Consider the following 14,762-nt stretch of genomic DNA (forward strand, 5'->3'; position numbering starts at 1 on the left):
GAAATAGCCCCATATAAGTACAACCAGCTAATTTTTAACAAAGATAGAAAAGCAATTCAAAAGAGAAAGGATAGTCTCTTCAATAAAAGGTGCTGGAGAAATTGGATATCCATAGTCGAAAAAAATCAACCTTATACAAAAAATAAATTAATCACAGGCTAAATGTAGGGTGTAAAATCATAAAAGTTTCAGGAAGAAAAGGGGGGAGAAAAACTCTGAGACTTAGCAAGATCTATACAAGAAAAAAAATAAACTGGAGCTCATCACCTGTGCACTGAGAAACTCTGTTAAAAGGATGAAAAAAGAAGTTACAGACTAGGAGAATATATCTGTGAAACACATATGTGACAAAGGACTTCTGTCTAGAATACATAATGAACATTTAAGACACCAATCTAATTAGAAAATAATCAAAAGACATGAAGAAACATTTATTTTGCCAAAGATGATATATAGCAAATAAGCACATGAAAAGGTATTCAACAAAACTACACATTAGGGAAATACAGATTGAAACCACGGTGAAATATCACTACACAACTGTTAAAACAGCTAAAATTTTTCAATGGTGACAATACCAAATGCTGATATGATGTGGAAAAACTGGGTCCCTCATATATTACTGATGTGAATAGTACAACAACTCTGGAAAACAGTTTGGCAAGTTTCTTAACAAAACAAAATAAAAACAAAACATACACTTAACATACCACCTAGCAATTGCATTCCTGGGCATTTATCCCAGAGAAGTGAAAATTTATGTTCACATAAAAACCTGTAAATAATTATTCATAGCAGCTTTACTTGTAATATCCCCAAACTGGAAACAACCTAGATGTCTTTTAATGGGTGACTGGTTAAACAAACAGTGGTACATCCATACCATGGAATACTACTCTGTAATAAAAAGAAACAAACTATTGATACATGCAACAACTTGCATGAAACTCAAAGAAATAATACCAAGTGAAAAAACTGCCAATCCCAAAAGGTCATGTACTATATGATTCCATATATATAAACAGTCTCTAAATGAGACAGTTATAGATGTGGAAAACAGACTGGTGGTTGCCAGGAGTTAAGGATTTTGGGAGATAGAGTATCTGTAGGCCTATAAAGGGGTACCACAAGGGAGATCTTTGTGGTGATAAACAGTTCTGTATCTTGATTGTGGTGGTGGTTACACAAATCTAAACAGGAAATAAAATTACATAGAATTAGTCACACACAGTGTATCAATGTCAAATTCCTGGATTTGGTATTATACTATGATTTTATAAGACGTAACCAGTGGGAGAATTGGATGAAGGGTATGTGGGATCTGTCTATATTATCTTTGCAACTTCCTGTGACTATATCACTTCAGAATTTAAAAAATGTCAATCACTCACTCAATCATCCAAAAAAAGAGAAAAAAAATAAAGACAATATCAGATGAACAAAAACTGAGAAAAATCTGTCACCAGCAGACCAGCACTACAAGAAATGCTTAAAAAGAAATTCTTTAGGAAAAAACACCAGATGGAATTTCAAATCTTACAGGAAGGATGAATATTATAAACAGTAAATATGTGGATTTTAAGATGCTATTTTTTCCCACTCAACTTCTTTAAAAGACAAATGACTTTTTAAAGCAATAATTATAACACTGGATTGTGAGGTTTATGATATATGTAAAAATAAAATATATTAAAACAATAACACCAAGGACAGGTGTGGGGGATAAGTGGAGCTATACTGTTGTAAGATTCTTACGTTTTACATGAAGTAGTACAAAGCTAACTTTTACCAGACCATGACAAGTTAAGGATATAATCACTAGAGCAACCACTGAAAATGCAATGCAAAAAGGTATACCTTGGGCTTCCCTGGTGGTGCAGTGGTTAAGAATCCACCTGCCAATGCAGGGGACACGGGTTCGAGCCCGGTCCGGGAAGATCCCACAGGCCGCGGAGCAACTAAGCCTGCGCGCCACAACTACTGAGCCTGCGCTGCGTTCTAGAGCCCACGAGCCACAACTACTGAGCCTGTGTGCCACAACTACTGAAGCCTGCATGCCTAGGGCCAATGCTCCACAAGAGAAGCCACCGCAATGAGAAGCCCGCGAACCACAACGAAGACCCAACACAGCCAAAAATTTAAAAAATAAAAAAAAAACTTTATTTTTAAAAAAATGGTATACCTTAAAATCCTATTGCAATTCAAATGGAAAATAAAAATGGAATTAAATGAAATACAAAAATATTCAATGTACCCAAAAGAGGGCAGGAAAGGAGAAACAGAGGGGAAAGAAAGTGATGGGACAAATGGAAAAAAAACAGAGAAATGGTAAACCTAAATCTAACTAAGTCAATTACTACATTAAATGTAGAGGCCCAAACTACAATTAAAAGACAGATTATGAGACTGGGTTAAAGGGGCACTCTTTAAAGACAGAGAGTACAGATAATTTGAAAGTGAAGAGTCTAAACATATATGCCATGTAAAAATGAAGCACAAGGAAGCTGTAGTGGCTATATTAATATTAGACAAAGTAAATGTCAAAACAAGGACTACCATGTGATATAAAGATGGACATTTCAAAATTATTAAAATCTGCCAATTCATCAGAGAGATATGAAAATCTTAAATGTGTATGCATTTAGAGCTTCAAACTACACGAACAAAACTGACAGAACTAAAGGGAGAAATGGACAAATCCACAAGAAAAAAAAAAAACACTGAAGACATAGAACATCTCTACAATACTATCAAGCATCTTGACCTAATTAACCTTTATAGATACCACCTAACAACTGCAGAATACACATTCTTTTCAAGCATGTATGAAATGTGCAGCAAGATACACGCTGGGCCATAAGTTAAATGTCAGTCAATTTCAAAGACTAATAGATGTTCTCTGACCTCAATAGAAGTGAATTAGAAATCCAACTACAAAAAAGATATCTTTAAAAGTCCTAACATATTTGGAAATTAAACGCATTTCTTACAAAATATGAATCTAAGGAAAAAGATTATGAATCTAAGGAAAAAGATTATGAATCTAAGAAATCTAAGAATATGAATCTAAGTAAAAGAGGAAATAAATACTTTAAACTCAATAATAATGAAAACACCACCTATCAAGATGTCTGCGATTCAGCCTAAGCAATGCTTAGGAGAATACTTATAATTTTAAATACCTATATGAGAAGAGAAGAAAGATTTAAAATCAATTATCTACGTTTCCACCTTAAAATAGAAAAAGAAATGCAAGTTAAACTCAAAGTAAGTAGAAGGAAATAAATAATAAAGAGCAAAGCAGATATCAATGAAATAGAAAACAAGGGATAGAAAAAAAAAAATCAACAAACCCAAAATTTGATTCTTTGAAAATAGGTATGATATACCCCTAACAAGACTTATCAAGAAAAGTGAGAGAAAACACAAATTATCAATATCAAGAACGAAAGAGGGAACATCACTACTGATTCTACAGGTATTTAAAAAATGTTAAGGGAATATTTTGAACAATGTTTTGCCAATATATTAGAAAACATTCATGAAAGGGACAAATTTCTTGAAAAACACAACTTTCCAAAACTGACATGATGAAACAGAAAACTTGAATAGTTCTACGTCAATTACAGAAATTGAATTTCTTATGAAACTTTTCCTACAAACTCCAGGCTCAGATAAGTTTCGCTGGTGAGTTCTATCAAACATTTAAAGTTGAAATAGTACTAATCATATACAAACACCACCAGAACATAGAGGAGAAGGGAATACCTCCAAATCATTTTATGAGGCCGCATAATCCTGATGCCAAAACCTAACAAGGACATGAAAAGAAAATTACGGAGCAATATCCTTCATGATCGTAAATGGAAAAATCCTTGACAAAATATAAAGAATTGCTATTTTGCTAATATTAATGACTGAATTATAATTATTTGAAACATGAGATAAAACTGCTTTCAGTTTGTTTCTTTATACAGGAATCCCACAGACCCTGACTCTGGCAGACTCCCCCACATCTAAAAGGTATTTAGATGATACAGGGTCGGCTGTACTAGCCTTTGCGGAAGGATAAATAAGAAAGCACAGCTTGAGCCCTGAAGAGCAAGGCCTTGCCGTTAGGATGGGCCCCCAGATCAGTCTGTAACACCTACATCCGCTAGATCTTCCTTATTACCAGCATGGAACAAAGCTGTCAAGGGAACTGGTGAAAAATGTGAAAAACACAGTATTAATGGCTGCTCAAAAAATATGTTTAATTGATTAATTAATCGACAAATTCAGAATAAAATCCTAGTAATGAAAATTGCCCTGATTGAAGGAGTGTTTCCCTCAGGTGGGGTGTTACGGAAATGTGGGCCAGCACAGTCCCAATGGGTGGGCAATCACATACTGTAAGACACTCAGTACCCCTGGTCCCCAGGCCCTACATTTCAGTAGCGACTCAAGTCAACATGTCATTTAAAAAAAAAAAACCCTCACACATTTCCATACTCCCTGTTGGAGGGCGGTACTCCTGGGAGTTGAAAACTAACATTCTAACCAAGACATTTAAGAAAATACTGGACCATTAACAGGCAGGTCACAACAGGAAAATAGCACGTTCTCCCTGAAACCACACACAGCTATTGTTCTAATCAATAGCCTCCAAAAGGGTTTGCATATGCCAGGGGGTGAGCAAGACATCTGCGGGGTACAAGGCGTATAACTCTTATTTATTTTTTATTTCATCTTTCAAAGAAGAAAGAATGAAATTAAGCATTATAAATATTTAATATGTGGACTGATGATTGTACATCTAAATAACATACTGATACATATATTGGAGGTCCGTGCGCAAACCTTTTTTACCCGTAAGGATGTGAGATCAAAATAAACTCAGAGACCTGTGCTTTTGAGGGACCTTCAGAACTGATGCGACCTCCTCAAAGGCTAAAGGGAGACGTGCTGGTTGGGTTTTCCAGCCAGTGTTGCTTTGTGAGTATTATACCTTCACAATGTGGAAATCCAATCTGTGACAAAATCTGTTTCAAGGTCAATTTGTTGCTCTTAAGCCCATGCAGTTGAAGCCATTCCTCAGAAGAGATGAGACTCTGCTTGGCCGAGTCTGTTCTGGTGTTGCTCAGTCCCTCTTGCCGCCGCAGCTGCTGCTCAGAGATGGCGGAAGATGAGCCTTGGACCTCCATCTCTGAGCTAGGATCTAAGTCATAGGGACCTCCTGTAAGGGCAATTGTCAACATCAGACTTCCCGAAAACTTGGAAACAATCTAACATCAACCAAGGATTGGTTTAGTGTAAATTACAGTGCAACCATTCAGTGGAATTCTATCAGGTAAAAATTATAATACAAACTGTATATTTGTTGGCAAAGAAGATATCTACATGTATGCCTAAAAGGTATCCATAAAACTCAACATCTACGGGCTTCCCTGGTGGCGCAGTAGTTGAGAATCTGCCTGCCAATGCAGGGGACACGGGTTCGAGCCCTGGTTTGGGAAGATCCCACATGCCGCGGAGCAACTAGGCCCGTGAGCCACAATTACTGAGCCTGCGTGCCTGGAGCCTGTGCTCCGCAAAGGGAGAGGCCTCGATAGTAAGAGGCCCGCGCACCGCCAGGAAGAGTGGCCCCCACTTGCCACAACTAGAGAAAGCCCTCGCATAGACACGAAGACCCAACACAGCCATAAATAAATAAATAAATAAATAAAATGCAGTAATTTAGCTGTATATCCCCAGTGGGATATAGCCTAATGACAAAAAGAAGTGAAAATAAAACTTAAAAAAAAAAAAAAAACTCAACATCTACATGCGTATACCCACAGACACTCAGAAAAACATCTAGAAAGATATATGCCAATTTTTACAGTAGTTTTCTCTGTGTCATGGAAGCATGTATAGTCTTCGCCTTTTCTATATTGTTTAAACTTTTACACTACTTAAACATTTCTAAAACAAGATTTACTTTTATAATCAGAAAAATACAAAACTCTTCCATTTTGGAAAATAAACATCCGCTCCTGAACCTTCATGACACATCAGTATTCCAGTTATAATCACACCTGACCTTTCTCTTCCAAAGAGGATAAAGAGGATAAAATGCTGAAAGGAAACAAACCTTTTCTCAGGTGGAGTGGCTAACTGGGAGCTAGGGACATGTGGGGAACCAGACAGAGGCTCAGCCCTGATAGAATACATGAACTCACCTTCCAATGTTTCATTCTCTGGGACTTCACTCGAAAGTTGTACTTAAACGTTCTGGCTCACGTAGCCAGCTGTTCTGGGACCAACCAGACTCAATGCAATATACAACACACTGAGCTGATCTAGACCTGCCTAAACATAGCTGGTGTACACACAGGGAAGGAGGAGCTTGACTGTAATGTAATCTTAACCCACTCAGTGCAACTTCAGGCAGGGCCTGATGACTTGGAGAAAGAGTAGAAACCTCTGCTTCCCTCTGTATCTAGAATGTGCAATGCATATAAATGTGTTTCCGTGGAATGTAACATTTTTTCAACAATGGAAAAACTCGCTTTTCCCATTTCTAAAACTCTAACCCTATTTTCTGAAAGTATCAGTGTTATGACGTGCAAATTCAGCCAAACAGAAATCAATCGGACCCACGCTGGGGAGGTTTTGTGAAAAGAAGTTAGAAGTATTATTATTAGCAAACATTTATTAACTTTATATATGTTCTGTGTAGTATATACTTTTCCTTACAATAACCTTATGAAGTAGGTAGTACTATTATTCCCATCTTACAGATGAGGAAACCAAGACAGAGTGCTTAACTAACTTGCCCAGTTCTCACAGCTGGTGGGGGGTGTAGCTGAGATTCTAACCCACTCCAGAGTCTATGTTCTGTGAACTTTACAGTAATAAAACCAACTGCAGCAACTTCCATTTGTTGGCCAGGAACTGAGCTTTTTAAAGACACTATCCACAAATTCTTCATCATGGTATCCGTTACCCACTGCTATCACCCCACCTACCTTTGAGGAATTGGAAGCTTCAAGAATTTAAAGAACTTGTTCAGGACCCATAGCCAGTAAAGCAGAAGCAGAAGTCAAAGCCATTTCTTAACCACTCTGCCATGGTGATAAGTGACCTCCAGCCTGGTCCTACGGTACAAGCTTACGGATTGCTTCCGGTAAGACTGCTGTCCATCAGGGCTCCTGGGTCCTCACTGAAGACAGAGCACTAACCTTTATTATCAGAGCTCAGGCTCAATAAGCTTCCTGGCTTATCATTTTCAAGTTTTTAAAGATAATGATTTCTATTTGAAGGTTTATGTGAATATGTATTGTCCATATATGTTGAATTCCAAAGGTACACAAACTCATGCTATTGGTGAAGATCTTTCTACAAGGGCTCAATTTGATGGGAATGTTACAAGAGTATCTGGAAAGCATCGTGTAGGAGTGGGAAGATTTAGAATGAAAACTCTGTGTAGGTCCATTCTGCCATTTTAGGCAAGCGACCCCTCCCCTCTACATTGGTAATACACCCTAACTCCCAGGTCCACTGCAAGGAACAAATGTGGCAATACATTAGTTATGTGTGGGTGAGCACCTGATGTATTGGCAAGAACTATGTACAAATAAATTCCTTAAAAGTCATTACCCTTTATACTATTGCATGTTTGTGAGCTAATACATGGATGTTTTTAAGCTAAAAAAAAAAAAAAGTCATTACCCTTTAGTACTTTGTTTCATATACCCACTTTTTCTCCAAACCTCTTTTTACCCACCATGTCCCCAGAGCTATGAAGTTTGGGCTCCTCCTCCTCCTCCTTTAGAATCACAGAACATGAAAAGAGCAAGGAAGGCAGACTAATATGCTTCTACTCTCTTTTTGTGATCTGTCCAACAAAGACTGCCAGCTGAAGAACTTTTAAATTTGGCCAGTGGTTCCTATAGAAACAAGAAAAAGGAAGTTCCAGAATATTTTTCACTATTTCACCATTTCCAGTTAATCTTTCTCCTTCTCAAACACATTCATCCAACTCCTGTAGTCTTCTTACTAGAGGAAGCTACACGCCCTAGGTTAAAAAGGGAGCACCGCTACATAAACTGTCCTACTAAGACTACTAAACTGGATTTGGAACCTTAAGAAGATTTCAGAAGGGTCATAGCTTTTGTTTATAAGCCAAAGGGACGTTTTCTCAATTCCAAACAAAAGGCAACTGAATCCTCCAGCTAAGGTGTATGCCCCAGTCCCTTTTGCATTCGAATGATTTTTTTAAAAAAGAAGCTTTTTTTTAAGTCTGGTTGGCTCTACTGGATCAGAGAACCTACATGAGTCATTCTAATTCTGATCTTGATTCTTCAGGCTTTTTAGCTTGAGCATACCCATTTTGTTGGAAATGAAAGCTTGGAAAGTCGAACTTATCCAGAGAAAACAAAGAAGGAAGGAGAGAAAGGGCACCTCCAACAGAAGGGATCATTTACTCAGATGGGATAAGAGCTACTCTGTCAGAGCAAGGAAGCCTTCAAGAGCAAAGTTGTCAAGTAAACTGACAAAGCAACCCTTCCACACAGCCTTCCTGCTTTCCTACACCTAAGCTGCTCTCAGGTCGTTCTCCTGCGTGGAATCTTAGCCTTGAAGGCTCATTTCCAACCCTGCTCCTTCATTAAGACTCTACAGATCCTCTCACCAACCTTCTGCATCCTCCCCCTGGGAAAGCCCTAGTTTTTGCTTTGATACTTCACCCATATGGCCTTGGCCACTTCAGGTTTGTCCTCCCTAGATTGAAAGAAGGTTCAATGACTACAGGGACAAACTACATGAATGTCCTCAGCAAAGTGCCTTATATACAGCAGGTACTTTGTACAGGTGTTGAGCTGAATTAAATTGATCACTCAGAATTACTGAGAATTCTGATCTTCAAACAAGGCAAAGATTCTCAGGGCAGGAAACAGCTGTCTCTTTAAACAGACATTTCCCAGATATTACTATGCTATTATTATTACTATTATAATTCAGTTTCTTCTTCTGAGGTTATTACAATATAGAGGAACCCAGAAGTTAGAAACAACAAATCCCAGTTGAGCACTTCCCTAAGTTTTAAAAGCTATCCCAAGAGCCAAAGTTTGGGGAAATAGAAAGGGGTTTCCTAAATAGAAAGAGGAAGTATAAATGGAAAAAAGAAAAAAAAAAAAAGAAGTGAAAGTCTGAGCTGAAGGCAGGGTCGGGCAGGCAGAATTTGGGGAAAAAATATAAAGTTGATTAAGCTGGCACAGTCCAAAAGGTCCCAACCAAGGTAACTAGGGGCTCCAGGTACAGCCAGCCTGGGGCTGCTAGGGTCTGCCGGTTCTAGGCGGCCAAGAGCTGCCCCAGGGCTGTCCTGCGGTGAGCCCCTGTGGAAGTCCTGACGCCTTAAGAGAGCAGGTCCTATATGGTCAGAGGTTGAGGGACCGTGCATGACTTAATTATGCATTAATTCAGCTTAAATATTTGGAAAACTCTACCTGCTTCACCTTATTACTGCTGGCCTATAGTACAGACAAAACTTTTCTAAGCTGGTTCTCTACCAGAGCGACCGAGCTTTCCCTGGGAGTGAGGTATGGTGCAAAGAGCTCTGAAATAGGAGGGGTCGGTTCCTTGTTTCTGGGTCTGACCCTCGTAGGAATTAGTTAAGTGAGTCAGAGCAAGTCGCTGCGCTTTTCTGGGCCTCTTTCCGCATCTGTAAGCGGGGGCTAGTCCAGCTCGGAAACTGTATGATCCCAAGGTTTCCCTATGCAGCTTGCTGGAAACCTCGGCACCTCAGAGGTTCTGACGTGAGGGGATAGCGTCCCACACTTACTAGGCAACCTGTCAGATGAAAGACAAGGCGATTCCTGTTCAGCAGCCACCCTCCCATGCTCGGGGCGCCGTCTGGCCCGAGAGGACGGGCGAGCCACGCATCCCGTTGGTTGATAAAGCTGGCGCAGAGTCCGCGCTTGGCGCGTTAGGATTCCAGCCTTTCCATATCTCCGTGACCCGAGCGCGACCTGTTCACCACTGCGTCGCCGCGGTTGCTCGGACACCGCCAATCAAGGCGCGGCTTCCCAAGCCGGCCCCCGTGGAGGCGGAGCCAGAGGAGAGGGGGCGGGGCTCCCAGGCGGTTCCCACGGGGGGCGGTGCGGGGCTGGGTACCGGGTCCAGCTGAGACAGCCGGATTGGAAGGACAGTGAGCTGCAGTTTTGCAAATTTGCAATTGTGGGGGAGGGCGCTTCAGTTACCAAAATTCCTCATATCTTTGGATATAAGTATTCCTATAGGCATTATTTTCTCTTACTTTATTTGTACCTTATCGAGTAAGCAAAGAGCTCAAAATATGCGCCTGTGATTTTTCAGTCACTCGGAAATAAACTTGTGCTTGTGAAAAGCGTCTTTAAATCCTTAAGAGGAGACCCCACAGGCAAGAATTGTTTTACTATATGTATTGGGATATTAAACTGTGTCTTAGATTTTAAAGCTCAAAAAGTAACCAGATTATTTGTAGGCTCAAAGATCTAATAAAACATAGTTAATATTAGAACTGAATAATTCTGTCCTCGACAGAAAAGTCTACTTCATCTACAGTGGTTTACTTTTCCTACATTCTTTTAATGCCTTTATAACTTTAAAAGTACGGAAAGGTTTGATCACAGATCATAAATCATTACGCAAAGGTAGATTGTGTACCACTGGCCCTGCAAATGACATCTGCCAACCACACCCCCAAAAAACAAACAAACAAAAACTCAGCAGTACTGAAGATTCTGTTCAGAAGGCAAGTAGCACAGCGGCCACGCCCACACCCACGTTTGCCAATGCCACCTTAATCCCTGCTGTCCACACCCTGCCAGACTCATATTCCTGGGTCAGGTGGGTGAGATGGAGCACACAGCATGCGCTGAGCCAAACCCACTGCCTCATGCTGTCATGCCAGGCGCTCCTGTCTCCACCTTCACCCCATGCCTTCTCCCTTCCCTGGGACACTTGCCAGTTATATGCAAGTCACTGCAGATGACTCTATGCTTCTGTCACTTATGTTTATGTGCCTATAAGCATAAATTCTTAGGAAATGTTAAATATTAATTATTTAAATTGTAGACAGATAAGTGAGCAGAAGTTTAGGCCATTTTGAAGTATTGCAAAGCTGATATGGACTTCAGTTCAGCCAGCCACAGGATGGTTCACCTCATTTTTGTTTGCTGGTCTGGCATAAGAATACCTTTAGCACGGTTGTGATATGCCATTGGACTGAACTGTCACACGTTTGTTTTGAATTTACATTTTACAGATATTTTGTATCCTACCATCAAACTCAGTAATCGACATTTATTATTTCACTCCCATCCTTAAAGTAATGTCTAACCTGAGTTTATCATTCAGGGCCCATATTGTACTTTCAGCCTCTTTGTCCACAGCTCAAACCCTCCATCCAGCAGGGAGACTAACCTGGTCCCTGCCTTTGACCACACGTGCCTTTACTCCAACACCCCCTTCACCTGAATTACCACAACTTGGGAGCCACAGACCTGCCCAGGGCCTACAGGGCAAGCACAAGCTCCTCTGTCTTCACTTGGCCCTTGGGGACACACCAGCCCCAATCATTTCTTTCCACCTGTCCAGACTCAGAGCATCAATTGTCAGTGCCACACTCCTGGCACTGCGTCCTGCCTTGTGACAGCCCTTACATTGTTATTTGACCTTTGTGCTGGTTACTTTTCAGGTTGAATGGTTTTTCCTTTTCCTTAAACAAGCCTATCACTGGCACTGCTGGGCTTATGATCATGATTAGAATCTCGGTGGGCGAGGGGCAGGGATGATGATAAATGAAAAAAAGGAGGAAAAGCAATTTTCCTGAGCCCACCACAAAAACTGGAACCAGAGAAAAATTAGAATGTTAATTCAAGAGAATTGTATGTATGTATGAGAAAGAGTCTGAGAGAGAATTAACACAGTAGCATTCCCAAATAGAAAGGAGGAAGTGGGGAGTGAAGCACCTGGATCAGGCAGCAGTTGCTCTTGAACCCTGGTTGGCACTGTTGGTCCAGGGAGTTTGGCTGCCCAGGGGCTGCCTGAGATAGTTGGGGTGGGCGAAGTCCAAACAGACATTTGTATATATTGTGATGTTCTTCAGTTCATTGTTCTTTGTTTGAGGAGTGAATTTAGGCTTGCGGCTCTCAACCTAACACCTTTCATGAGGAACAGAGCTTTTAAGGATAACTCTTCTGCCCTTGACAATTACTATGTTCACTGTTACTCGACATTTAAAAATAATAGCTAGAATTTCTTGAATGCCAGACAATGCTCTAAGCACTTTAAATATATCACTTCATTCAATCCTCACAAAAACTCCAGGAGGGAAATACCATGATTATCCCCATTTGACAGACAAGGAAACTGAGACATAAGATCAAGCAACTTCTCCAAGGCTACTCAGCAAGTAAAGGGGGGCTGGAGAATTTGAACCCAGGCAGCCTGCCTCAACACCCCACCCTCGTAATTACGTGCTGTGATGATCAATTGTTGGCTTTAGTTTTCTCCAAAAGAAATGTTCTGCTGTCTCAGCTGTACAGTATTCATTTAGAGCTGGATATTAACGCCACAATGAAAACCTCACTGGACTTGAATGGGCTTTTAACAGAACACATTTCAATTTTAAATGGCATAAAGCAGGTCCATTTTCTAATTGCCTCTGCCTTCCACACTTCCTGTTAATCAACCCCTTTGCAACTCACTGTGGCTTTTCAATGAACTGGATGACTTTGAGTCTACAGTCATATCCCAATAGCTGAATTAAGACTTGAACAACAATATTTTATCTAAGCAGGAAGTCCCAAACACTTGAAAATTTTAAATCACTCTTCGAAATAGATACTTACACCAAAAGCTGGCAAAACCAACGCTCCTGGGATGAGATTTTGATCATATGGAAGCGATATTCAGGAATGGGCCTGAATCTTGCCTTGGCTGAGTCATCCTCGTCTTGTGGTTCCTAAGCAGAGGCGTAGACAAACTGGAAATGGCAATGGGAGATAAGACTTTTCCTCATTTTAGGGCCCTCTAACCCTATGGCAGGGTGACCTGGCAACACTTTGTGTGCACAAGACTTGGGCACAAGGCTAGGGCCTCTCTCTCCTTCTAAGCTCAGATCTCTCTACCAGTGTCTTGCCAAGCCTGGAGGGGCAAATGTGTGGTGGGAGGAGGAGAGAAGAGGGTCTGCCCACCAGAAGAGGTAAGCTCTGGTATTGCTGCCCTCTTCTCCCCTTTGCGAAAGAGCTAAGTGCCAGAGGGAGAAACATACCTGGTGGACAGCTTCACACTCTAACCTTGGCACCAGCAGCATCCTGAAATCTGATTCAATTAGATCAATACTCACACTTGTTGAGGAGTGAAGGGAAGAGAGGAAAGAGAGGAAGAGGATAACATTAAACAAATTACAACATTCTCACTGATGAATCTAATTGTGAAAATCCCAGGTAAAATACCAGTAATTTGAATATAATAGAATATTTTTTAAATCAGTTTTTAAAAAATTGTAAAAGTACGTACTTTTCTACCAAGCGATTCCACTTGGTTTCCTTGAGAATATGTGAAAGTGTTTTTATAATAGCAAAATAATGGAAATCATCTAAATGTCCATCAATAAGGAAGTAGTTGAAATTATGGTATATTCTCATTGTAATATAGTAGTTAAAAAAAATAAGTTTATTTGTAATAATATAGAAAGATCTCCAAGGTATGTTACTGAGTTATTTTTTAATCAAGTTACAGAACAAATGCAAACATTTTATGTTAATATGCACGTATACACACACACACACACACACACACACGCACACAATTATATTGATGCAGTCATATGTTTGCTTCCACTAACAGCTCATTGGCCAGAGCAAGTCACATGATCCCACCTCATTACTAGGAGATGGGGAACTTTGGGAAGCACAGGATAATCACTGGGCAGTGGGAATTTCTCTCTGCCATATAAACCAAGGCTTGGGCTTTTGGAGAACAGCAGTCAGAAAGAGTTGCAGGCGAACACACTCTACTTTCCACTGTGCTACATGGAAATAAAGTAGAGAAGAGGCTGCCTGGTGGAATGTGGCAGCAAGGGCACATGGAGTATACGGAAACTCAGAAAACACACACACACACACACACACACACACACACACACACACACACACGGTCCAGCTTCATCTAAAATTATATACTAAGAGTTTCTTACTCAAATAGAAATGCTGTCACAGAGATAGGGTTTATAATATTATATGCCAAGGGCTTTTGTAAAATGCTAATACAATAATGATCATTTGAAGATTATATGTTCTAAAAGTATCTATTAAAGACACCATTATGTTGCCATAAGCCCCAATTCAAATGCCCTACAAACTTCTCTAGGAATTTAGTGCTATGGAAAAGTGTGCCTCTTGTCGGGTTGTTTTTTGTTTGTCTGTGAGGTTTTTCTGGCTAGGCCTCAGGCTCACCTAAAGTATCTTTCTGAGGTTATTGGCCTCCCTCCCATCTTTCATCTCTCAACTGTTATAATTCTACTCTGGTCTCAACATTTTTGAAAGTGTGTATGGGAAGGACCTTTAACTGTAGCTTGGTGCCTTTCAAGAAGTGAGAAGAGCATAAATAAAATCTTAGACAGAAAAATGGAGGCATCTTTGTACAATGCCCTCCAAAGCCTGCATGGTTGCTGGGAGGGGCTGAGCAGGAATTGCAAGATAAGGTGGGGCACGATGACTGCTCCGCCTCTGGGAATGGGCCAATGGGCACTCAGA

The 14,762-nt window shown here is 40.3% G+C and overlaps 1 protein-coding gene across 1 annotated transcript in view; it reads right to left on the reverse strand.

Annotated features, from left to right (window-relative positions):
* Positions 1-13,302, reverse strand: part of VWA3B (von Willebrand factor A domain containing 3B) — a 215,020-nt gene extending 201,718 nt beyond the window's left edge. The window contains exons 1-2 of the mRNA XM_082427390.1: positions 13,277-13,302; positions 4,988-5,215 (exon numbers count right to left, since the gene is read on the reverse strand). Of these exons, the coding sequence (XP_082283516.1) occupies positions 4,988-5,183 (196 nt within the window). The 5' untranslated portion in view covers positions 5,184-5,215; positions 13,277-13,302. The remainder of the gene's footprint in view (positions 1-4,987; positions 5,216-13,276) is intronic.
* Positions 13,303-14,762: the final 1,460 nt, after the last annotated feature.

This window comes from Balaenoptera physalus (assembly GCF_965194825.1).
Source record: "Balaenoptera physalus genome assembly, chromosome: 15".
NCBI lineage: Eukaryota > Metazoa > Chordata > Mammalia > Artiodactyla > Balaenopteridae > Balaenoptera > Balaenoptera physalus.